The sequence below is a fragment of the Trachurus trachurus genome, assembly GCF_905171665.1.
Source record: "Trachurus trachurus genome assembly, chromosome: 14".
In the NCBI taxonomy this organism is placed as follows: Eukaryota; Metazoa; Chordata; class Actinopteri; order Carangiformes; family Carangidae; genus Trachurus; species Trachurus trachurus.
In genome coordinates, this window is record NC_139903.1 from 6,383,095 (window position 1) to 6,409,441 (window position 26,347).

Below are 26,347 nucleotides of genomic sequence, written 5' to 3' on the forward strand. Positions count from 1 at the left end.
TCATATCCCTAAGACTTGTGTTGCTTGACTGCAAACCAAATATCCCCCTTGATAATAGCACATTGATTGATTGATTTTACTATTATTTACTACTACAAGTACAACTACTACTTGATAACATATTTACAGTAGGCTACCTGTTTTTGTTCAAGAATAACAGCTTTGCCCTGTTCGCTTTTCAAAAGTCCGAGCTCACACGGTGGCACCTGAAGGCACCGCAGCTAAAAGTGAATGAGGAATGTCGGTGCGCGTCCGCTCCGGTCGCTACGGCCGCAGCCCCGCAGGAGGTTCTGTACGTGGCAGCGACCGAAACCCCTCAGTCCTGCTCGCTACCGGGGGGTACCGACACACACCGGGGTCCGCAGACCGAGGAGAGACGTCCCTCTGTGGAAAACCGAGAAGATAACGGTAAGAAAACGTGAAATACTTTGGTTTTACGAGCAGAGAAAATCTCGTGTTTATGTCTAGTGGATGGGGCTGAGAGTGAGACGCTGGGGCTCGCCTGCCTCCTCTCGAACATGCTGAGATGATCAATAATAATAACCGGCTTCGACAGGTTCGTGTTTTTGTTTTATTTTTTTATCCGGTTCTTCAGACGTGAGGGCACCGGGAAGGTCCAGAGAACAACTGACGGACACATACCACCGGGGTCTGTGTTTATTATCACCGCTGTTATTCCTTCTCGGCGGTTCTCGGAGCTGGTCCGGTTACATGTTTCACAGCGACTCGGGGAGAAAGTTTGCGAAAAAGTTTGGACAAACTTCGTGTCCGTGTGTCTCAAAAGCTGCTGTTCATGTGAGGTTGTTGATTTAAACTCAACAATGACCTCATCTTGTTTGCATTTTATACACAGTAAATATAAAATCTCAGCGCGTGCAGCATGTAGCTCTCGTGCACGCACTCAGAGAGCCGAAGTGTCAGGATTTCTAGAAACAACTGTCCCGGGCTGACGTCACCGGCGCGTGGGTGATGAGCTGATCTCGGGTCAGTGAAGACAAGGATCGGGCTTTGACCCGATTTTAGGACAGCACAACCGTTTTCTGAGTCAGTTCTGCAAAAAAGAGAAGCAAAACTATTGTTTATTATTGATTTATTATGATTTATGAGCAATAAAAGCAGCAAGAACCTGGAACCAACAAAATGTTTTTGCATGTTTTGCTTGACAAAGACCTAAAAAAGGATTAGTTATAATAGTTGCTAATCATTTTCTCAATCGATTTTAAAGCTATTGGTTTATTATTGATTTATTATGATGTGTGATCAATGAAAGCAGCAAATTCTCACTTTATAGAACCTGGAACCAAGAAATGATGCATGTTTTGCTCGAAAAAGACCTTAAAATGATTAATTATGATAGTTGCTAATCAATTTCTCTCAATTCAATCAATTAATCAGTCAATAAACTGTCATAAATAAATGGAAAAACAACAGTAACATCTTCTAATGTCCCGATGCCCAGTTTACTGAAGCCTAACATCTCTGCTCTCGACCTGACACTTTGATCTGAGTGAGTTCACAGAGGTTAGAGGTTCGTTTGAAGGTTAAAAAAACCCCACAAACAAACCTCTATAATAAAAGACATTATAACTTTGTCTATTAAGGGCATCTATGCCCTGCAGAGTTTTCTGTGTAGCTCAATAGCAGTGATTGTACAGATGTAATGCAACACACAATAGTTCAGGGCTGTGTATTGTAAAGAATCTGGTAATATGATAATAACATATCCCTGTGGGCCGGTGCTGATATGATTAATTGTGAGGTGATATATTGTGATCATATTTCTTTCCAATAGTCCAACTAAAAAAAAAACTCCAATAGTATTAACACACAATGTTGTAGGCTACCTTTACTTCTATACATTCAGATTCAGAACAGTTTGACCTGTATTTGTGTTTCTTAGTTCCTTTAACGTTATACATCACTGTAAAAGGTGAAGTGAATATAGGCAAAATATACGTTCAGTATGTAAATAACATAAAACATTTTACGACATTTTAGTGTCTTTAGTGCCTCTTCTCTCAAAATATTGAATCAGTCTAAGTGCCTCCAGAATTTTCGTATATTAGTTAAAACATGTGTGTCTTGTTTTATGGAGCTTTATTTATACAAGTCCACTGTGTTTACATACCAGAGGTTTTAATGGATTGTGTGTGTGTGTGTGTGTGTGTGTGTGTGTGTGTGTGTGTGTGTGTGTGTGTGTGTGTGTGTGTGTGTGTGTGTGTGTGTGTGTGTGTGTGTGTGTGTGTGTTTGTGACTGTAAAACAAAGACTGTGACGGTTTGGTCACGGATCAGTGGTGGTGTCACCATCAAGCACCATCTGAGCATTGGTTTTATCTTCTGATATTGATATTGATTAATGAGTATGACCTGTTTTTCCCAATCACGTGGCTTCAAAACATTTTTCATTCGCTTGTTGCATCTGAAACTGATTTTTAGTCTCTTACTCCAACACATGTGGTCGACAGATTCTTGGAAGGACTTTTTTCTTTTTTTTTCTTCCTCTTCTCCTTTTTCTTATATTTTTTGCCAAACACTCAGATTTACAACGCTGCCCTTCCTTCCTGATATATCACACTGCACCGGGTCAGATGAACCATGATGTCGGACATGATCACTTCCTCTGTCTTTCAGGGACGCGGTGCTGCACGGGGCCGTTAAAGGGTTACAAGAAGTTTAGTGGAAGTGAAAGTCAAAGCATCTGAGAGCAGCAGAGAGTGAGTGTGCTCCTCCAGGGAACCTGTGTTGTCTTATCAAATCATCAATCAAACTTTCACAACCCTGTTGGCGATGCCTCGGATCCTTGGGACATCGACTGCAACAGATTTTGTTATCACTTAAATCTAATAATAGTTAATCAACCGAGAAGGAGGACTTGGTGTTGTTCTACAGATTAAACTACAGAGTTTCAAGGTTTGACTTGAACAGTTTTCGTCGCCGGAGGAGATTCAAAGCTCTGACGGGCGGTGACTGTCTGAACATGTTCTCAGCCTGTGGATACTGTACATGCTCGTATTGTATGTGGCAGATTATGTAACATGCATGTCTCACTCTGTGCATATGCGTTGTGTTATAGCATCGCTGCCCGAGGCTGTATTTTGTCTCCATGGCTCTGTATGGATAAGAACACGTCCATCGTGCCCACTGATTAACATCACCGGGAAAAATACCTGTTCAGCATCAACCACGTGTTGCTTATCTCACCGAGTTCACCGCTGCAGCCATCGGCGTGCAAGCAGCTGGCACCTCATCTGAATTATGAACACTGCAGTTTTTTCTGGCGTACAGCTCCCAGTCTTTATCAGCAGGGCTGGAGATAGCCTCTTTTGTACGATACCAAAATACTGGAATGCGCTCTTCGCTGCCAAAATGTAACGTAGAGACGTCGTAAAGAGCCGTGATAAAAAGCAGGAGGCTTCAGGACTGAGTTTGTGAGTCTGACCTCATCTGCTCTGCAGGATTATGTTAAGACGACCCGACTTAACTTGACAAACACTCAGATGTAATCATTATTTCTGAGTAAATCCATGCATGACAGCAAAAAGGGAAGAAAAACGATGTTTAATTATCGAGCTGTAATTTAAGACCAATGAAAACAACAAATTCCTCCATTACAGAGCCTGTAATCAAAAAATCTTTTGAGCGTTTTTGCTTGAAAAACACAGAAATTATGAAATAAATGATGATAGTCGACTGTTGCAGCTTCAGCAGAAACCATAGATGTTTGATTCAAATCACAGGGCTTCAGCCCAGTAATCAATGGAGTTTATTAGTCATTATCATCTGTTGCTTTTCTCACAGAGTTCACCCACCAGCTGTCATTATGCAAAGCGGATGGCATCTCCTCTAAATTATGAGCTCTACAGTTTTGTGGTGTGTAGAAACCCTCTGTCTTCCTCCTTCCACTGGAATTTGCTCTTCGCTGCCAAAAATGTAACGTAGAGACGTCGTTGTAAACGGCTGCTGTGATACAAACCAACCAAAGCAAGACTGGTTTCCTGCACCTGCACGTCTGGAAGTCTGGCTTCGTCAGCTGTGGGAGTTAAATGGATCCATATTTTGTTCTGGGAATCAGTTCTGGGTGACTCTTTATCTGGTTAACTGTTTAATTTTTCCAGTGAAGTAAGAGACACAGGCTGCAGATCAGTCTTTTTCCTCATTTTTTCCTTTTTTAGTTCCCCGTTTCCCTTGAGACAATACTTGTTTATGAAACAAATTTCTAGAAAATACTGAAGGCATTAAGATAAAAAAGAGACAATGACTTTACTTGCTTTTCTTCTAAAATAAGTATCAGCACTTCTTGCTTCTTGGCTTTGATCTCCTTTGCATAAAAAATATTTTTCAAAACAGCTTCGGGAAATAAAGGAGGGGGATGTGTTTTAATAAACATCATAAACTTTAATAAACTCCAGTTGGACTCCTCCAGATTAAACTTCCTGCTCCATCACAGACTTTGGATCCTGACAGTTCTGCCAGACTCTCTCTTGTTTCTCTGGTGTCTTATCGCTTTCTCTTGGATTTTTCTCAGATGACTGTTTTGGTTACATGGAGGTGAGGTGTGGCTTCGAAAGTGTTTGTTGGAAAAGAGTTCCAGATTTCGCTTCAGAAGAAACTGCACTGTACTGTAGTCATTATAACCCAATAAAGAAACAACTCAATCTTCTACACAATGACATGTTCTCTGTGAAAGCATCATCATCGGAGCCAGTAGTGAGAACAGAGCGGAGGCCATGTTTGATTTTTCCTCATTTGAGGAGATCATCACATCACATCCTGTCGTCTTCTCGCCTCCTCGATGCCGTTCACCCACATTTCCCCACAGAAACGCCACGAAAGGGTCAAGACCTGGGGAGTAAATGTGACCGGCCTCTGTCCAGGAATGTGACAGGGTGTTAGAGCCTGCAACAACAAGCAGGACTGTGTCTGGGCCGAGCCAGCCAGCCGGTGAGCGATCGCTCAGGTCAGCCTGTAAATTACAAGGAAGGAAGAGAGCCGTGGTCCTATCATTTGCATAGTGCAGGGCTAAAATAGAAGTGTTATCGATGTGTCTCATCTGTCTCCCAGAGAAAAGGAGCTGATGGTGATTTATGAAGCTTTTTGTCAGCGAGGAGTCGAAGTTCTCACATGAGAGGGAAGGATTTCTCTGTGTAGCACTGAGGTGAAAAATCTGTGGCGTCTTTGTCCTGCAGTGTTTTCTGATGAAATGGACTGATTTCTCCATAACAGGAAATGGCTCCAATTGCACTCAGATGACAGCTGGACATTTTCTCCTTTTTTTTCTTCTTTTTTTTTACATCACACACAAACTGCTCTTTCTTTAACCTTCATGTCGAATATATAATTTTCTTGTGTTTAATTCAGAGTAATTTGTAAGGATATTACCCAGCAGGAATCTCAGATTGACACTTTTAATATATTCAAATTTCATGTAGTCGTGTCCTTTATTTCTACACCTGTGGAGTATGTGAGTGTGCTGCTTGACCCGTCACACCTGCTGACAGCTGCCAACAAGTCAGGACAGCTCTGTAGCTCTGCAGCTCTGTGGAGGAGAGATGAGATGTGCCAGAAAAAGTCACAGCAAATAACATATTGGTCTTTGAGTTTTTAGTCCAGTTGTGTCGTGTGGCCTGTATTCTCACACCTCATGTGTTTAAAGTGCAGCAGCAGAAATAACTGTTTATTTAAAATGCTAGAGCTGAAATGTGAGAAAAGTCAAAGATACAGAGGAGTCAGTTCATCAGACACCAGTGATAATGTCGTTCATACCATAAATATCCAGCAGCACCTGCACTGTAAAATGTAATTTGGTGACTTTATTATTATTTTTTTAAACGTAGGAAACCAATTGCTTCAAAATTTCCAAGAAAAGTAGATCAAGTTGTTTAAGCTGACATGAACTGTGTTGAAACATTTCATGTCATGGCAGTGGATGGCTAACTAACGTTGTTAGCATTAGTTTACATGGGCTAGAGACTCCATTACTTGGCTGAATTGAAGTTAACTACCAACTCTCACAAACAGGTGTTGAAACAAAAATATGGCATGAGACCGGCTAAGTTTAATAGATAGCCATAGATAGCCAAATTTAACATTTTGCTGCAACTTACCTTCATATAACTTGTCCAAAGCACACCTTCAAGGGGAACTGCACTTGTCAAATGCTACTGAGTGAAACTTGGTCTCTGTTGAGTTTCTCCAAAGGATGGTTCTTCAACTTCTTCTCCTTCTCTCTCGCTCAAATTGAATCGTAGGCAACTGGACTTGTATTTGTCTAGGAAGACGTTTCGCCTCTTATCCAAGGGGCTTCATCAGTTTGTACGCATCAGTCTCACTAGTCCGCACTAGCTAGACAAAGACAGTGGATTAAGACCTCTCCTTCTTCTTCTTAATTTTTCAATTTTTTTGGCAGCCATAGATCCATGGATCCATCCATCCGTACTCAGGCGTACTGTGAGCTGCGTGGACTACGCACGCACAGTCCGCGGACATTTGAGGTTTCATAGTCGAGCTTACGGTGTCACATTTAAAACAGGTCGATGTGAAGATTTCCCGCCGAGCAGTCTATTGTGTGACACCGAGTACGCGTGCGCTGAGTCCATGCGGTCGTAAAGATTGAGCTTTGCGTAGACGGGTCCGGCGAACGTCCACTTTGGGGCCTTAAGTGTAAGCTAGGAGAGTCAACAAATTAAGGAGACATCTGTTAAGATCACTCTTTATTTTACGTAAGTAAGGATCCTAATGACATTTTACAGTGTGTGGCTTCTGAGCAGGTATTTACTCAACAGACATGTTGCTGTGTCTGAGGTTTAATGCACATGCACATCCAACTTTGCACAAGCACCAAAAGTGGGTTATTCCTCCTTTCAAAAAAAAAAAAAACATCATACACAGAACTGATCTTTATAAAAACCTCGAAAGCTTTTAGATGTTTGTTGATAGATTTTAGAGACACTTGAACTCTACTAATTAAAAGCAGTCTGCAGTTCAATCTTTTCTGATGCGACTGATTCTCTCTGGAGAGACTTCACAGTGACTTGCTGAATGCTTTCAGGTCGTTTACAGCCCTTCATCGATGAGTCCAAATATTGTCTCGGATAAATGAAGCTGTCTTTTCCTCCATGTTTGTCTTATAGACGATCCGCTGGACTCTGATAATGTCGTTGCCGCTGCACCGTCCTCTTTCCCCCCTGAAGCGCCTTCACTTGATGTTTTCTCCTGGATTCATTTTTCTCTGCGATTCAGTGACTCACTTCCTCTCTGACATTATGTCGCCGTCTCAACCTCCTCGGGCTCAGATTAAGTCTTTTAACAATCTCACAAAGCGGTTTTGGCATCAGCAGCAGAAACACAGGGGCGACTTTTATTTTTTCAGCCATGGATGTGAAATCATTTCTACACCAGACAGAAACAAAAAAATCCAAGGTGCCACTTTTTTTTTTCTTTCCCTGCAGACAGAAGTATGCGTGTGCACGTTGTTGTGTGCAGTGCACGTGTATGTGTACGTGCAGTATGTGTGTGCAGCGATGTGGTGAAGCAGAAGAAAGACGACAAAAACCCCCAGGAGGAGAAAGTGGAGCAGCAGCGTTCACTCTGACAAACAAAAGCTGCAGCCTCGGTGCTGGACGGCGGACGAGGAGCCGGTGCCAGACGATACATCATTGTGTTCTTGTGTTTTCAGCTTCGGCTCCGTTGTTGCCTCAAAGAGTTCACACAGCTCATGTTCCTCTCGCCCCAGATATAAAATAACAGTGTTACTCATTTGAAAAGAAGGACGTGAGTGAGAGCGAACGAACACCATCGTAAAAGTATAGAAATATGGAGTTTACACACCTGCGTGAATATGTTCCAAAACTTTTCTTTCAGATGTTTCTATTTTTAGCTGCACCCCCATAATAATTTTGCAATTATGGTGAAGCTTTTAATTCTACTGTGACTCTTTTAGATTTTGTTTGGGTTTGTGTTTCCTTCTCTTTTCCTTAGCTACATAATAAAAGAGTCTCTTACCTCAGTGAAGAGCTGAAATAAAAGTTGAATTAATACTTGAGAGTTAGAGTAGTCATTTGCAGCTGTGGTGTGTGTGATACTATTTCACTGGAGCTTTATATATTTAATTCCATTATTAGTCACGAACATGTTTTAGTCAGTATCTGGAGACCACGTCGAGCTGCAGAGCAGGACATGGAAAAATAAAACTGTGAGCTGACCTCACATGAACCAGATGTTTTCATAAGCTTTGTGATTTTTATAATATAATAATCTGCTCATATGCCACTCATGCACATTTATATATATAACTTTTTTCCCCACTGTGTCCTTTTTTTTATTGTTTCATTATGAGAACTGGGCACAATGAGACAGGCCAAGACGACCTCGGCCTCCCAGCATGCACCAGTGAGCGGTGACTCATTAATAGGAAACACACTGGAAACTCTGAACATTGTTTCAAATTCGACCATCATTACGATGTCGTACGGAAACACGGAAACACGGCATCACCGCACAAACTGTTGACTCAGGGTAAAACAAACTGCAAGTTTATTTGTATGTGTCGGTCACTAAGTGATAATAAAAAAAAAAACGCAGTTCAAGTAAAAAATCTCTCCATGTGTTTAACAGTGGTGAAGAAGAACAGGCTGTTCAGCTCCACAGGAGTTTTAAGACGTTATAATTAACTCAGATTATGCAACATGTGATCTGATGAAGTTTCTTTTCGCAGGTTATTGAATCAGACAGAATGAGGAAGTCGGTGCTTTCCATCTCCTGGGTTCTGCTCTGCTGCTGCTGGACCACACAGGCCGAGATCTTCACCTCCATAGGTCAGTGTATAAACAATTATTTTTGTTTAGTTAAAATTTGCAAAATTAGAGTTTCATTCTTGAGTTTGCATCCCTTCTTTACTTACTTTACTCACATGTTTTGCTGTTGTAATGCATATTGAATTGACGGTGCAATCGATAGTGATTGTGCTGAATAATCAGACATCTCCACATTTAATCATATAAGTGCAGCTGTTATTATTACCATCATTCTGTGGAAATAACTTTGTATAGTCTGAAACCATTTTAGCTCAGGAATGTACTCTTATTTTATTTGTCATAAAAAAAGTCTTAAATGGAGGATGTGGACAGTCCAAGTTTATTTCACAGTGGCCTGAATCACTTTTTTTTAGAGACATAACTGTGGTTTACTGATTCTTTTTTTCACATCTGTGCAGAAATGGTTCAGTTTTGTGCTCAGCACTTAAACGCAGTATGAAATCAAAACAAAATCAAAGAGCCTGGAAATCCCACTAAACTGTTTCTCTGCTTTAAAAAAAAAATCTAATGGACATAATAAGTGAGAGAGAACAAGAGTCAAAGAGATCCTGCAGCTCTGTGTGTTATGACTGTCTCACCTTTGGGAATGTACACTGTGACGTAAATCAACATAATGTTCTTCTACATTCTCTTCGATGAACTCTAAGTAAATGTTTCTGCTCAAAACAATAGAAACTCTCACAGGATTAACCACCACACATTAGACAGGGCCCTTATTATACAAAACCCAGTGGTACAGCATAGTATAGTACTGTATAGTGAGATTGATGGATATATACTTAATTCACTCATTACTCAGAGAAGCACAAAAGATTTTTAACGACCCGACACACATCCTCAACCCAGAGTTTGATGTGCTGCCCTCAGGACGAAGGCTCAGAGTCCCCAAAAGTAGATTGAATAGATATAAGAACTCATTTATCCCTTCCGCCATTAAAACACTAAACAATAATATGTAGCACTTAATGGCAGAACTGTAAGTTCTTTACTAATTCGACCGGTTTTTACCTACTTTTCTTTCTTTTTTTTGTATAGTTTTACTGTTTTATTACTTTTATTATTTCACTCTTGATCATATAATTCTTTTTTATATGCAATGTAGCACTCTAGTTTATTTATGTATTGTTGGTTTTATTCTATTGGTTTAGTTTTTCTCTGTTGAACCAGTGCACATAGCACTTTAACTTAAAGAGCTGCTGATCTGATCAGTTCTACAGACTGTTTTTACTGACCTATTTGTAATAGAGTGGAAGCACCCTTCACTGTTTTGAATGCGTGTTAAAGATGTGAAAGTATTTTGTATGGATGTCTCGTATGTATTGTCTTGTGTATGCAGTGGCTCCGAGCCCAAAACAAATTTCCCTTCGGGACAATAAAGTACAATCCAATCCAATTTACTTAGTTTATTGACATTACATGCTTATAATTTATGTACTTACATTACTTACATACTCAATTTGCTTTATTTGCAATTCTTACTTTACTCACATACTAAACTTACTTTACTTAGTAAACTTACTTTACGCACTTACCGGTACTTTACTTACTAAACTTACTTTAATTACTTACTTTACTTACTAAAATTACTTCAATTACTTTACTAACTTATTTCACTCACTAAATTTACTTTAATTACCTACTTTACTTACTTAACTTACCTACTTAACTTACTTTACAGACTTTGCTTACGAAACTTACTTTACTTTCACTAGCAAGGACCACGCCACAACAATGTGCCATTAGATGATTTAATGGGATGAAATGATGAACACGAATGAATGATATTGTACAGAGTGGTAAAGGTGAGGGAAGGTTGATGTCATTGCGTCTTGGAGTTGTTCGTCCGAGCTGGATTCGTGCCCCCCAGACGATGCCTTGGAGGAGATCTGAAAGGGAATGCATTGGTTAAGAAGAGAGGGATGGAGGAAGGGAGGGAAGGATGCAGGGATGAGAGTGAGGATGGTCCCGGAGGAGGCTGGAGCCGGGAGGCGCTTAGACAAAGGGAAGAAGGGAGGGTGGGTGGAGAAATCGAGGCAAACAGAGGAAGGAAGGGGTCGACCGGGTATTTGTAGGCTTGACCAGTGATTAGAGGTGTGGTTTAGGCGTGGTCCTACTCCCAAATTTAAAAGAATAGTTCACCCAAAATTCTAATTGCACTCATTATCTACTCACCCTCATGTCGACTAAGGGCTGGGAGAAGTTTCAGAGTCCTCCGTGGCTTCTCTGAGTTACAGGGGGTCTCGGCGTAGCAGTGCATGTCCATATAACGGTTGCAAATGGATACCAGCTGTCTTCGTAACAAAAAGACACACCAAAAAACATCCAAATACCTCCATGCTGCTCGTATGTAATGTCCGTCTTGTATTGAAGCCCCGAAATGCGAAATTGTTCAGAAAAAAATTTAATAAGTCTTTATTTCAAGCTTGTTTGCTGCTGAAGCTCCTCTTCCTGGTCCGTCCAAATCTCGCGCGATTTGCGCCGGTGTCAGTAATCGCACTTAATTTCATTAACTTCCATTACTCAAAGTTACTTTACTTACTCACTTCACTAAAATTACTTTATAAACTTACTTTAATTACTTTCGTTACTAAACTTACTTTACTTACTACTTACTTTACTTGTTTTACTAACACACTTTACTTACTTACTTACTTACTTGCTTACGGTACTTTACTGACTTTATTTACCAAACATACTTACCTCACTTGCTCGTCCACCTTAGTGCAGATTTTGTCTTTGTCTTTTCCGTACATTAAAATGCAGCCAGTATGAAACAACAGCAGCAGCAGGTTGTGGTTCTACGCAATTTAAAATGACTGATGTTTTATCTGATGTTACACTCAGAGCTCGTGTGTATTTTGTGTAATAAAAGACGTCTTGTTTGTGCTTCGTTTTGCCCTGGGGGCTTCTTCTCCTGAGTTAAACAGTCTCTTAAATCACTCTGGTTTGCTGCTGCACCCTGTGAATGCAGAACTAATGAGAGGGTTTTCTCTTTCTGCTCTTCTCCACTGTGAATGAGTCGTGGCCGCACGTTCACATGGGATTGTTTACTACGAACCAAACGCTCCCCAGAGGCTCATGGCTGAACGCCTCTCTGCAGTTTGCTGAGTAATTCTATACAATCAAAGTCCCACAGGTTTATTTTTTACCTTCGTCTCCGCCTGAGGTGAAGAGTGAGATTTAAAAGAAAAAAAGCATTTTATTGGTTTTTAAAGCAAAGAGCAGCAGGAGCTACTCCCTCTGTGTGTTTTGATTAAATAAACAAGATAAAAAGAAACAGTGGTGAAGGAAACGATGAATCAGAAATAGACGGTTTGAATTAGTTATAAATAGACAGTTGTAAGCATGAGTTTCTGATGTTTCACCCTTGACTCAGCATCTGTCTCTCTGTCCTCTTGTCTGTCTTCAGGCCAAATGACAGACCTGATCTACACAGAGAAGGAGCTGGTCCAGTCTCTCAGGGACTACATCAAAGCTGAGGAGTCCAAGCTGGCTGCAGTCAAAAGGTTCGTTCTGAAACCACAGAGTAGATACGGTGTCATGCAACAGTTTGGGCACCCTGGGTGAAAATTTCTGTTAATGTGAACAGTTAAGCAAGTGGAAGATGAAATGATCTCCAAAAGACTAAGTTACAGATGACAGATTCCTTTACATTTTAAACAATATATAGTATATGGTTTTTTTCCCCCATCTTTTACATTTTCAAAATGACAGAAAAGGAAAAGGGCCCTCAGCAAAGGTTTGCCCCTCCTGCATAGTTAGTACCTATAGTAGCCCCTCCTCTGGAAACTATCACAGTGTGTAACTAGTAAATATCTTGTCTGATACCTTGGTCAAAGTTATCTGAGAGCTCAAGTCTCCTGGGTTTCCCATCCCCATGTTTTGTTTCAGACACGGTGAGACAGGAAAAGAAAGACAAAGGGTGATATAAAGTTTTATTGTTTAATGTACTAAACTCAAGTCGAGCTCAAGTCTCCTGGGTTTCCCATTCTTTTGCAGGCTGCTGCTTTGTTTCCCTTTTTCACTCTGAAATTGTGGAAAATAAAAATAATACACTGATATTGATTAAAATATTGCATTACATATTGCATGTTTAACTTTATGTCTTTTGGAGATTATTTCATCTTCCACTTGCTGAACTGTTCACATTAACAGACATTTTGACCAGAGGTGCCCAAACTTCTCCATAATGACACTGTAATACTGTAGATAACCAACCCTTTGACCTTTGACCCTTTGAGAACCACTGGACCCAACCTTAAACTTGTGATATTGTTGAGTATAGTGTGAATGATATTTGATACTTTCACATGTACTGATATATTTGAACTTCTCCACCACTTAGTTAGTTTCACTTCTCAGTGTTTGTCTCATGTTTCTCATGATTTTGCTGATATCAGTTTGAATCCAGTTCCTTGTCTCATGTTGTGTAGGCGTTTTTGGATTCAGGAATTTCATCTCCATGTCTACGCTACAATTTATTAATGTTACGGATGTCTTTCAGTAACAGAATATAAAATGCGTGATTTCGTGATTTGTTCATATTAACAATCCTTTAACCATTTAGTGTTTTTTTTTAGCTGTAGAAGATCTTAAACATTGTTATTTAATTTGTACATTATGAGGCAAAAATCAATGTGAAATCAACTGCTATGTAGAGTGGAGATGGATACTGTATTAAATCTGTGTTAACAGGTGCTTTAACATGATGTTGTCTGTGTCTCAGCTGGGCCAACAAGCTGGACGCTCTGACCCGGGTGTCCACCTCGGACCCAGAGGGTTACCTGGCTCATCCGGTCAACGCCTACAAGCTGATGAAGAGACTCAACACCGAGTGGTCGGAGCTGGAGAGTCTGGTGCTGCAGAACCCGTCCGACGGTGAGAAAATCAGCCCCAGAGCAGAGCAGCATTTACGTTGTTTATAGGTCAAGGTCAAGGTTTCTTTATTAATACCAGCTGGTAAATTTGTTGTGCAGAAAGGCCCTCAGCAATCCCAGTATAAAAAACAGCCACACACAGACATCATGACAGACAAATCACAAATAGAAAAACACAATATAATCAAAATACATGGTCATATAGTCATATATTCAGCTTTACTAGGAGTAATTAGTGATAAAAAACACTCTGTCTAATGATCAAACTGCTTCCAAGAAACTATTTGTTGGCCTCGCTTTATCTGCGTTAGGTTGACTCCCTAAATATCTGTGAGTCTATGTAATCACACGTTCTGTCTGGCTGCATTAATTAATGACACATCTGGAGTGGACTGTAAATGTTGTCCAGCGTCAGAAAAGTGTTTCTGCTGCTGCCTCGGCCGTTTTTTTTTTTTTAACCTTCCTGTTGACTCTGCATTCATTCCACCTTAAAATATCCCCTCACCTCGTACACTGAACATCGACATGTGAACGGCAGCATTCAGCAGCTCCCCTCTCTCTCGCCCTCTCTCCCTGAGCGGGGAGCGTTCAAGAGCCAAATCACAAATGCCGAACGCCCACAGCTCTGAGTGAACAGAGGAGGAGGAGATTTCAGACTCATGTTGGAGCTGCAGCTGCTCCTCATCTGCATATTTTGGCCATGTTCACCCTTTGTGTGTGTGTGTGTGTGTGTGTGTGCGTGCATGCATGCATGTTTAGACTTAGCTCCATGTCTGTGTCAGGCTGATGAAGTGTGTAGAATCTGTGGACGTGGCCTCGAGTCACGGCTAATTTTGCTTCAGCAACATTTTTTTTTTTTACCTCTTTGTGCAACATAAAGAGAAAAAGAAGAAGAAGGACGATGGAGTTTGGAGCAGTCACACTTGACAAATATTGAATGTTCAGGTGTTAAAATCAAACAAACCAAAAAAAAAAAAAAATACAGCAGCCAGAGAACGTACATAAATGTCACATCTGCCCCCTGGGGGTCGGAGTTTCTGGTTTTGCATGAACGTATTTGTGAACACTGCTCATGTTTTACAACAGTTTTACGACATCTCCATGGACACGGCTGCAGTTTAAATGGTACACACACATCTACCACTGCTGAGGAGAGTGTGTGTGAGAGAGTTGAAGCAGTTTGCTGAATAAACAAGTAAAAAAAAAACCAGGTGGAGGAAAAAGGTTTTTTGTGCAAATTGTGCAATATAACTCAACTACACCTGGTTTTACACTCTCAGCAGACTATGAACATATTTTGTGTTAAAAATCACATCTGGTTCAATAGTCGATTTAGTTTTGGAGCAGCAGTGGTTTCATGGTGATGGAGATTGAAAGAGGTTGCACTGAAAAACAACAGAGGAACAGTTATTTGGAAAAACAAAAGTGAACAAGTTTCTTTCTTTCTTGAACTAAACTAAAGTGTGAACCGACACAAACTGCTGCAGGTGGTGATAAAGAACACACCTTTACAGCCCAATATTATTATTATTATTCAGCAAACATGAGGATGAAGTCAGTCACTGAACAGAAGCTGTGACTTCCTCTGCAGGAAGTAGTGGGGTTTTTTTTCTTTGACTGTGGCTTCTGAGTGTGAACACATCAAAGATTTCAGCAACAACCTTTGTTTCTTTTGTTTTCCTCGATATGTTTTGTTTCAGACACGGTGAGACAGGAAAAGAAAGACAAAGGGTGATATAATGTTTTATTGTTTAATGTACTAAACTTTCACTTCAAGAAATACAAAAGACAAAAGACTTCATCTTGGAGAATACAAAAGATCTAAATAAATTAGTTTGATATTATTCGTTTTAGCATTTTCACAACAAGTTCACCCTCTAATACCTTTAACATCCTTTGTGTATATTTGTCTCTAACAGATATCAGGGGTTGCTTAGTGAATATTTAATATTTTCAGCTACAGTGTTGACGCAAAAGAAGAAAAACAGACAATTTGAAAGACTAATTGCTTGAAAGTTACAACAGTTTGGTTCACACAGTTTTAAATTATAAGTTTGAACATTAAATAAACGATGGTGGTTAAAACGCTAATTCGCCACAGTCTTTGACATTTCTTTTTGTTTCTGTCCCCAGGGTTCGTCTCCAACATGTCCGTACACAGACAGTACTTCCCAGATGAGGAGGACGAGACGGGAGCAGCCAAGGCGTTGATGCGTCTTCAGGACACGTACCAACTGGATTCAGAGGCTTTTTCAAGAGGAAAACTGCCAGGTAACCAAAATAATAAAGAAATACATGAATATATTAATACAGATAGAGCCTGTTTTATATGTTTTCTTGTAAGGTTGGGTTATTATGAGTTTAACTCTGACTGAGGTTTAACAGATCTAATGGTCAGACTTTATTATGGTCAGAAGATACATATCATGGCTTTAAAACAACAGCTAATTAACTCTAAATAGTCACTTAAAAAGCATTTAGGGTGGAGCTGTAGTAATATTCCACTGGTGTCTGTCGACAGCCCAAGCTGGATGTACTGTAAGTCGGTATGAGTGGGTGTGTACTTGTGCAGACTGATGCATGTTTGTGTTTGTTTTGAGGCACGAGACTTGTTTTTGTATCTCTGGCATTTAACATTTAACTCTGCACATCTCAACCTGCCTACAAGAAAAGATCCAATATCTGTGAAGGAAGATGTTGATTATTACATATTTTCAGGTCGTGTTTAAACAGGAAAGTACAGTATAACAATAATAACAATTCATCTAAATGTGTTTTATAAGCCAGAAGAGAGAAAACACTTAGCAATAAAAAAGTGGATTGAACCTCTCATATTACAAATACAGCCAAAATGAAGAGTGTAAAAAGTCTGTATGGACAATTAAATCAAGACATGGAAAACTACAACCCTTATTTGTCACTGATCCACTTGCTGTTATAGCATTTGCACCATTGTACCATTGATGTTAAGTAATTAGAAAACGCTGCACTGAATTATTTTTCAGTTATGAAACTCCTTTATCAATTACTTAAACAACAAAATTATTCAGATAAATCATGAAAATGCAAGCTAATTAAGCTTGTGTTTATTTAAAAATATATAAAAAGTATCAACATCTGTACTGGTCTAAAGTCCAGTATGAGTTTCTGCTCCAGTGCAGACTTCAGAGTTTGTTTTCATATGATTTCCCTGTGATTAAACATTTATGAAAAATACATAAACTCCAGCTGATCTCTGGTCAGTTCAGTTGTTTTAATATTACTGTCTTCCTGCTGCAGGTTTACACTCCAACGCCCTCCTGACCGTGGACGACTGCTTCGACATGGGGAAGACGGCCTACAACGAGGCAGACTACTACCACGCCGTGCTGTGGATGCAGCAGAGCCTGAAGCAGCTGGACACCGGCGAGGAAGCTGCGGTTTCCAAGGGAGACATCTTGGACTACCTCAGCTACTCTGTCTACCAGATGGGAGATCTTCCCCGAGCCATCGAGCTGACGCGCCGGCTGGTGGCCGTCGGTAAGAAGAAGAAGAAGGGTGATGGGGTTCAACTTTAGAGAAACTAAAAAAGAAAGTTGCATTTAACTAGTTTTTAAGTAGCAGTGTTAAGTAGCTCCTCCCTGGTTCGGTTTGGTTTGGTTAGCTGACCAGTACAACCACAGTCTGCCACAGTGGGATAACCAGCAGGTTGTCTCGTTGCTGCTTCAGCCTCCAGCCTCCTCTCTCCCTGCAGCAGGGTGGAGGCCGGTGGTTTCTAACTGTTATTTTAGTCCGTGTGTGTGTGCGTGTGTTACAGCTGCAGGCCCTCATCTACGCTTTAGTTGTCAAGTGAAATGAGTGGAGGTGGAGCAGATGGAGCAGAAACAGACTCACTGAATGTGTCTGTTATTAAGGTGTCGAAACAGATAGAGCTCAGAAACAAAAAACAAAAAACCTCAAACAGAGGATACAGGAAGTAAAGTCGAGACTTGAATGACTGGTAAAAGTGCTTAATACGTGCACTGTCCGGACCTGCATCATATTTAATGAGCTGGTTTTGTGTGAAACGCTGTTAGTGACTATGGGTTAAATGAATTTAATGGAGTTAAAAGGAACTTTATTTACTTTATATTATTATTATTAGTAGTAGTAGTAGTAGTATTAGCAGCAGCAGCAGAAGTAGTAGTAATAGTAGTAGTAGTGTTTCTATAATATCAGTACAATTTAATTTATCCATCTCAATCTATATATGTTTATACAGAAGTCATTATATCATTTACAAAAGTGTCTGTTTAAAAAGCTGTTTTATGTGAAAAGTTAAACATAAACACTGTGGCAAAAAACACACATTTCCCTTTGACTCTTAGGAGAGAAGAAGAGGAGAGAAGAAGTGTAAATTAAAAGTAGTACAACTGAAATACAAGTTGCCTAACAGTTGTACTTGATTACTTTTCATCATTGAGAACTGAGTTCAGTGACTGTTTAGTGTAAATTAAAGTTTTTGAGTCTTTAATTAAAGTATTCAGTGTTTGAAGTGAAGTAATGAAGCTGAAATAAATTAAAGATGGAAGATACAACAGATGTTTCTGTCCCTCAGAGACGAAGCTGTTAATGAGCAGGATGTTTTAATCTTTTCTACTTCTTCATCATCTCTTCAAGTTGATTTATCTCCACTAACCATCAGTCTCTTGCCCTGACAGAGCCCAGCCACCAGAGGGCAGGAGGAAACCTGCGCTACTATGAGCGGTTACTGTCCAAGCAGCTGAACGAGCTGAACCAGGCCTACGAGCCGTCGTCTGAGGAGCCCATCCAGCTGGGGACCTACCGCCGCCCCAAAGACCACCTCCCAGAGAGGGAGGCGTACGAGGCGCTGTGCAGAGGAGAGGGCGTCCAGATGGTGAGACAGGAAGACCAGGACTAAATAAAGACATTTAACAGCTAAATTAAATCCTCAAGCACCTGATACTTTGGTCCTCTGCAGGTTTATTTCCATGATATGGGAATTAATTATTCATTTAGATACAGTTTGTTTAAAAAGCATCAGTGCATTAGACAAAGCTTTTAAATCAAGGAGCGTGTATTTGATATAAAGAGCAGCATACAAGAACCTGCAGCCCAGACATGAAATACACCCCTTCATTGTGTTGGAGATGTCTGATCAAACACCATGAAAGAAACAGGTTTATAAACTCTTATTATCATTATTTATTGAAAATTATAATTAAATATGGAAGAACTGGTTGAAGTATTGACGACCCATCATGGTGTGAAATCACATTTTTCCAGCAGAGGGTAGTCAAATTAAAAACACACTGCAGTTCTTCTAAATCAAAACTCTCCTAATGTGACATTGGTTTGACTCAGAAACTGAAAGAAAGAAAATAGAAAATACAAATAAGAAATGTATAATATTCTTTATGATTTATCAAACTCAGCTTGTTCTGTTTATTTCCCCAGAATGAAAGGAGACGCAGTCGTTTGTTCTGTCGCTACCACGATGGAAACAGGAACCCTCGTCTCCTGCTGAAGCCCATGATGCAGGAGGACGAGTGGGACAGTCCTCACATCGTCCGCTACCTGGAGATCCTGTCACACGACGAGATCGCGAAGATTAAAGAGATCGCCAAACCCAGGGTGAGAAGAGATGCAGCGATCAGATGATAAATAACTTTTTTAAATAAATAAATGAATAAATGAAGAGAGACAATGGTTAGAAACAAAGGTTAGAGAAAGTTGAAGTATTTCTGTCAGCTTGAACATTTCAAACTATAACTTTAGATATGGATTTATCTTTGTCTTGGTGAAGGTTTCCTCTGGCAAGGTTTATTATAACAACTGCATGAAGCTCTGACATCTAGAACACTATAAATATTTATCCCCAAGCTAAATGAGATCAATAAGGAGAGGGAGGACAGATGTTTTGCCCATGAGCTCATGGTATTAATCAGACGCTGGAGCTTTTTATGTGCAAAAGTTTCTTAGTAACAAGGAAAAAATAAACTGTACAGAGGAAATAATCCCTTTAACAGTGTGTGTTTGTGTGTGTGTGTGTGTGTTCAGCTTGCCAGAGCAACCGTCCGTGACCCTAAAACTGGTGTCCTGACCACGGCCAACTACAGAGTATCAAAGAGGTAATAACTCATCATCATGAGCAGAGGTTCCCTGGGCGCCCTCTAGTGACGTACATGAGTCATTACAGCTATATTTACAGTATATTACATGTCTGCAGTTGTGTGTGTGTGTATTGTATTGTATTGTATTGTATTGTATTGTATTGTATTGTATTGTCTGTATTTTCAGTGCCTGGTTGGAGGAAGAGGACGACCCCGTTGTTGAAAGAGTCAATCAGAGAATAGAGGACATCACCGGCCTCACAGTACAAACAGCAGAGTTACTGCAGGTGATGCAACAACACAGAATCACTGTACTACATGATAATAACAATTTCTTTATTTATATAACAGCTTGAAAAACAGAGGTTTAAAAAGTGCTTTAACATTAAAGCAGAAAAGAAAAATCCAACAATAGAGACATAAAAACCTATAAGAACCCAAACAGCACAGGCAATACGAGAACCTGGGAACAAAAAGTGAGAACAGGAGGAACAGAGAGATGTAAGATGATGTGATGATGCAATTAAATCAGATAGAATTAATAAAGGGGGTATAAGTGAGATAAATCAATTAAAACAAGTCAATTAAAAGACAAAAAAAAAAACTTGATAAAGATTATGATAGAAAAACAATAAGATGACGACAGCACATAAAAGTATCATAACGTCACATATAACAGTTTTCATAATGACAGTTATATTCATACTAATTATCATCATTAAAGACAAAACATATCAAAAACAGTGTACAAAACAGTTTCAACCTTCATAAGACAAATCCATATTTTCTGATGTTAACAGGATTTCGTTTCTCAGATAATATTAAATAACACATAGATACAGATCATAATGTTTGATCTACTGTATAATTGTCTTTGTCATTAACCAGGTTGCAAACTACGGCGTGGGAGGACAGTATGAACCACATTATGACTTCTCCAGGGTGAGTTCACTGGCGTGTGTGTGTGTGTGTGCGTGCGTGCGTGCGTGCGTGCGTGTGTGTGTCTCTGGCAGCCATCTTTGATTTTCACATGATCTATAGTTTTATATACAAAAAAACAAAAGGATCATTGTAAATAGAATAGTGTGTGTTTTGACAGCTTTAACAAAGTGACTGTGCTATCTTTATCTTTTTTTATGCACTGTTGACTTATTATTATTATTATTAAGTTTATCCCTCCGACTCCTAGCGAGAGTCATTTTGTGATGGGTTAATCGATAAACATCTGTTGCAGCGTCCTTTTGACAGCAACCTCAAGGCCGATGGAAATAGACTTGCTACGTTCCTAAACTACGTAAGTACACGTGTGTGCGAGTCTGCAGCCTTTTTTTTCATCACGTATCTTCTTTATTCTTGAATTTTATCTTATAGAAAGATGAGCCTGATGCTTTCAAAAGATTAGGCACTGGAAATCGCGTGGCAACTTTTTTGAACTACGTAAGTACGTGCATCCAGTCGCCGTGTGGTTTGAAGGCTCGGTGGGTGACAGCCGCCTCAGGTCTACGCTCCGTCCTGCTCCTCCCCCTCCCCCCCCTGTTGTTGTTGTTGTTGTTGTTGTTGTTGTTGTAGCTGCCTGGGCGTAAGCACAAGCTCTGGTTCAATCTTGGGCTTGGACTGATTGACTTTCATAGAGATGAACCAGTGGGCAATTTGATTTTTTTTTTTTTTTTAAAAGGGCAAAATGGATCATTTGGAAGTGAAACATTAAAGACTAACATTTTACCTGTCGATCAGTTCCAGCGCATGTTGTGGAGAGTTTTGTTGGCCGGTTCTCATTAACACGCTGAGTTAGAAGACACTCTTCATTTTTATTTCATTTTATTTTTACCCCTGTTAACAAAAACACAACTGCACCAGAAGTGTTCCTGAACGAGGCATGAAGGTGAACTCCCGTGACCTCAGTCCTCACTGTGGTGCATGATGTGGATGTGCTCTGGTAGATTATTGATCTTCAACATGCACGATGGAACAAACGGGTTCAAGTTGAACAATAAAACACTAAAGCTAAGTCTGCAGAAATAAGGCGACACATTGACTTTATGTTGTTTAAAAGACAGAGTAAAAATGGTTTAGAGACTTTTTTCTTAAACTCGTATCGTATGCGGAACATCTGAAGTCTTAATTGGACAATAGAACAATTTCCTTTTTCTTCTCTTTCTCTCTTTCATTTCCTGTCAGACTGTCACAGGACAGATGAGATAATATACTTTTTCTTGATCTCACTTATGGGAAATTTTCTTGTAGAGCAGATAAAAAACAACAAAGGTGAATATACATATATATAAAGACAGAAATAAGTTTATTTTACAATTATGAAAAAATATTAAATTTTGGTACGTTAATGTAAAACTAATGTGTGCATTTTTCTAAGCACAGACACAGACGTGTAGTTCGAGGACAGTTGGACAACAGAGTGAACACACAGTGAAAGTTTCCAACCAGCTGTTTTTTTTTCTCCTCAGATGAGTGATGTGGAGGCCGGAGGAGCCACGGTGTTCCCCGACTTTGGAGCAGCGATCTGGCCCAGAAAGGTAACGACGACAGTGTGTGTGTGTGTTCGAATATTATGTGTTTACTTAAAGCTGCTGGCGTCTTCTGTGGGAAAATCAATCTCACACCGTTGGCGTCAGAGTGAGACGTGTTTTAGACAGGACAGTGAGTCCTGATCTAATGACTGAGGAGCTCTTGTGTGATTTTCTCTACATTTTTCACTGTGACAAGACAAATTTTAGGAAAGAAAAGTGAATGAAGATCTTGTTTTTCTGCTTAATTTTGGGCTTTTTTGTCATTATGTCTTCCATAGAAAAGAATAAATCAGTTTATTCAGTGTTGAGCTCAGTGGACAGAGTTAATGTTAAACCTGTTATCATAAAGCTTTATAACAATAAGCATAACACATCATAGAGCATTTTATAATGGTCTATAAGGTGAAGTATTATAATAGTTATAATGCTCTATAAAATGTTATACTTATTGTTATAAAGCCTTATGATAATTTATGAGTGTTTATAATGATAGTTATACATGTCTATAAGCCAATTATAACACATTATAACTATATTTATAATGCATTATCGATGTGGGCATTGTCAATGAGTTACTAACAATTATAACGTATTATAATACCTGACCTTATAAGTCATGATAAAATGCTTTATAGTGTGTTATGATTGTTGTTATAAAACATTATGATCATGTATGAGTGTTTATAACTATAGTTATACAGTGCTGTAACTGCATTATAACTCATTATAAGTATGATCATAATACGTTATAGAGATAGGCGTCAAATAAAGTGTTAACCAACTTTCTGCTTATTTTGTTGCACAAGCTTCAGAAAAAAAGTGTTTGTGAACAATAAGGCTGTTGAGCTCAGCTCCAGGTTCACAGGGTAAATACTGGGATAAACTACTGAAGCTGCTTCAGCTCTTCTTCTCTCCCAGTGTCGGTTCTCCATGTTCTTCCTCCTCCTCCTCCTCCCGCTGCAGCTCCAGGTGTTTCCAGATGTTTCCATCACTGTGTCGTGTCTCTCATATGTCCACAGGGGACGGCGGTGTTCTGGTATAATCTGTTCAGCAGCGGAGAGGGGGACTACAGGACCCGACACGCAGCCTGTCCGGTCTTAGTAGGAAGTAAATGGGGTGAGTCACGGTTCAGATCGATCACTTTAAATCGATCAATATATTGGAACAGAATCACAAACCTGGCTGAAATAAATCAGTCTTATTATAGTGAGATGACAGTAAAAATGAATGAACTGATGATCAGTCAGGTGAAATATTCATTTACATGTGTGAAACAAAAACAGTTTTATTCAGTAAAATGAGATGGTGATGATATTATTATTATTATGTTTATGTTTATTAACCTGTTCACTTCAGCTATAGTATGATTTTAAACTGTAAATAGAATATGTTGATTTGTATTATTCAGTGTTTTCTGTTTCATTCTGGTCATTTAGTTTTATTTATGAAGGTTTTCAGAGTCTGTAACTAAAGTAAATGGATGTTTACCTGTGTCCCACATTACATCACAGTTAATCTCTTTAATAATCCCCCTAATAGTAATAATAATCCCCTAAAACATCAACACAGAAGATGTTGTAATATTTATTTTAAATGAGTGATCAGATATCTGTGATGTTAAACTCAGCAGACTGAAGAGTTTGAATGACAACTGAACCGACGTGGAGCATCTAAAGTTTTTATTTTTCTTTGTTTTATTTCATTTTATTGTTTTGTTTTTTTATTTGATTTCATTACAGATGTTGTTGAAACTGTTTCTGAACATTTATTGTTTGTTTCTTATTTTTCTTTTTTCAGTGTCAAACAAGTGGATTCACGAGCGGGGACAGGAGTTCAGACGACCCTGTGGCCTGACAGAGGTCGACTGAAGTTTGACCCACATCTAAGGAATACACACACACACACACACATGCACACACACATGTACACACACCTACATGCTCTGTAGTGCCTTGATCCTGGCAATAATCAATCTCTGAGACTCTGCAACACTTTACAGACGTGTTTCCCCCTGAACGTGCCGACGAGATCAACAGATGTTTTTTCATGAGGAAACGCCGACACTGGTTGGATTTCTATCTGTTTTAAATTAGTTTGACTAATGTGACAAATTCAATGTTTTTAAACTGTAAATAGGATTAACTCCTCTCAGTTTGCCAACATACACACATTTTAATATCATTAAATTAAGATAAGATAAGATAAGATTAAAGTAGTAGAAGATCCAGATGTGTGAGATGATCCAAATGTGCCAAATCCTCCCATTCATACTGTACCAGACCCCAGTGTGTGAGTGTTTGAGTGTTGTGTTTTGTTTTTGGTTCTCAGGAGAACAGTTTCTATCTCAGGCTGCTTTTACGAGCAACTTTTCAAAATAAAAGCATCAGTGTTTGTGATCACACTGAGCAGCTTGTTTAGATGAAACACCAAAACAAAACAAACACGCGGTGTGACTTTAACTAAACCGTGTCAGATTCAAATTTAAGTAATTTCAGTTTCACTTAATTTTCAATAAAAAGCAGCAGATGATGTGTGATGAACCTTTATCAACACAAATGACACCAGAGTAAAACATCAGCTCTGCAGTCTAGTTTTACTAAAGCTGTTGTGCATTTGTCTCATGTGGAACTGAAAACATGTTCATAAATATTTGGTCGTCGTCCGTCAGAAATATCAGTTGAATTGAGCTGTGATTGGTCGGGAGACAGTTTAAGAAAAACAACTTTTTCTCTGCCTAGTACTTAAAATAAAAAAGAAGTTTCTTTTTTAGAAAATATCAGGGAATTAAGAAGTGTCCTCCCCTCTCTATCCAACCTGACGGATCAATACATTTCCTCAAATTCATGCCCAGGACATTGTTATTTATATTATAGTGTTTAAGTTATTACATTGTTGTTACATTGTTGTGCCCTTTCTACAAGATGGCAAACAGACAAGTCAATAAACAGTGGCTTTTACAGAAATGTGCTGTGTTTTCATTTACTGCTCTCACAGTTTCTCATCATATAAAACATGATTCTGATTTATATTAAAGAGCTGCTGTTTTTGAAGAGTAAGGTCACATTTTTCTTTTTGCTATATTTGCTTAGTGTCCCAAGTGAAATCTCTGTCTAAGTGTTGGAAGACAAAACATTTTCCTCTTGCATGAACAGAACTGTGTGTGGTTGGACGCAGTTCCTCTGTCGGCCATACTGTACTGTATGTATTATTTCCAAGGGATTTCTCAGTTTACCCAGAATTCAATGAGACATTTAGTTAGTTAAGAGCTAAATGCAACAGATGGATGTGGACGTCCATCTGAGGCTTTGACTATTCAAAGACTGTATGTGTCTGTGTTGTCATTGGTTACAGTTTAAAGGATTAAAACTGGGTTTAAATCTGGGGTAAGGATTAAAGGGTTAACAAGATGCCACATTCACTTCACTCGATCATTTGTACCATAAGTCTGTGTCCTTGCTTTGGGTTCACTTTCACAAATTGTGAGTCATATCAATGGTGATGGTCTGTAAGTGCAATGTTGCTCATCTGGAGTTTGTCCGATGATTGGCCAAAGTTTCGCCGCTGGGATTTATTCTAACTGATCTCAGTATTCAGAACTTTCCAGGCTTTTATTTTGGTGGGTGGTGTTGGTGGAGGTTGGTTGAAAACAGACTTTGGAGCAGCTCTATTGGAAAAAGAGAAACAGCTGCTGGGACCAGAACCATGTGGAACCAGAGGCTGCAGAACCTCTGGGTCCAGATCCCTGTGATGTGAATGTTTTGGGGCTTTTGAAAACAACAGTGTGAGCGACGTCTTCCGACACAGTTTATTAAGAAAGATAACATTACATTACAGTTAACAAATTGACAGACTGACACAGAAGAGACTCACAGAGCTGAAGGACACATGTTGGACTCTTAACGACTCGTGTCCTGACAGATGTTTCGTTTAGTTTGGAAACAAACCAACACACAGAATGAAACTCCTTCTACCAACAGCAAAACCTACTGCCAATGTTTCTCTACAGACTCATGTCTGTCTCTTTTGTCAATTTAGCTTG

General features: G+C 39.4%; 1 protein-coding gene across 2 annotated transcripts; it reads left to right on the forward strand.

Moving 5' to 3' along the window:
• The first annotated feature begins 258 nt into the window (after positions 1–258).
• LOC310996683 (prolyl 4-hydroxylase subunit alpha-2-like) lies at positions 259–26,347 on the forward strand. Of its 2 annotated transcripts, XM_083986128.1 has the most exons (16): positions 259–408; positions 8,715–8,814; positions 12,224–12,320; positions 13,541–13,692; positions 15,825–15,962; positions 16,971–17,210; positions 18,371–18,567; positions 19,128–19,304; positions 19,731–19,801; positions 19,971–20,070; positions 20,672–20,725; positions 21,018–21,077; positions 21,155–21,220; positions 22,246–22,314; positions 23,328–23,424; positions 24,106–26,347. In XM_083986128.1, the coding sequence occupies exons 2-16, from the start codon at positions 8,733–8,735 to the stop codon at positions 24,174–24,176; spliced, it is 1,671 nt and encodes a 556-aa protein (XP_083842254.1). In that variant the 5' UTR covers positions 259–408; positions 8,715–8,732; the 3' UTR covers positions 24,177–26,347. The 2 variants fall into 2 exon arrangements, with proteins under 2 accessions (XP_083842254.1, XP_083842255.1); XM_083986129.1 differs by lacking the exon at positions 21,018–21,077 and having other exon boundaries at positions 24,106–26,342.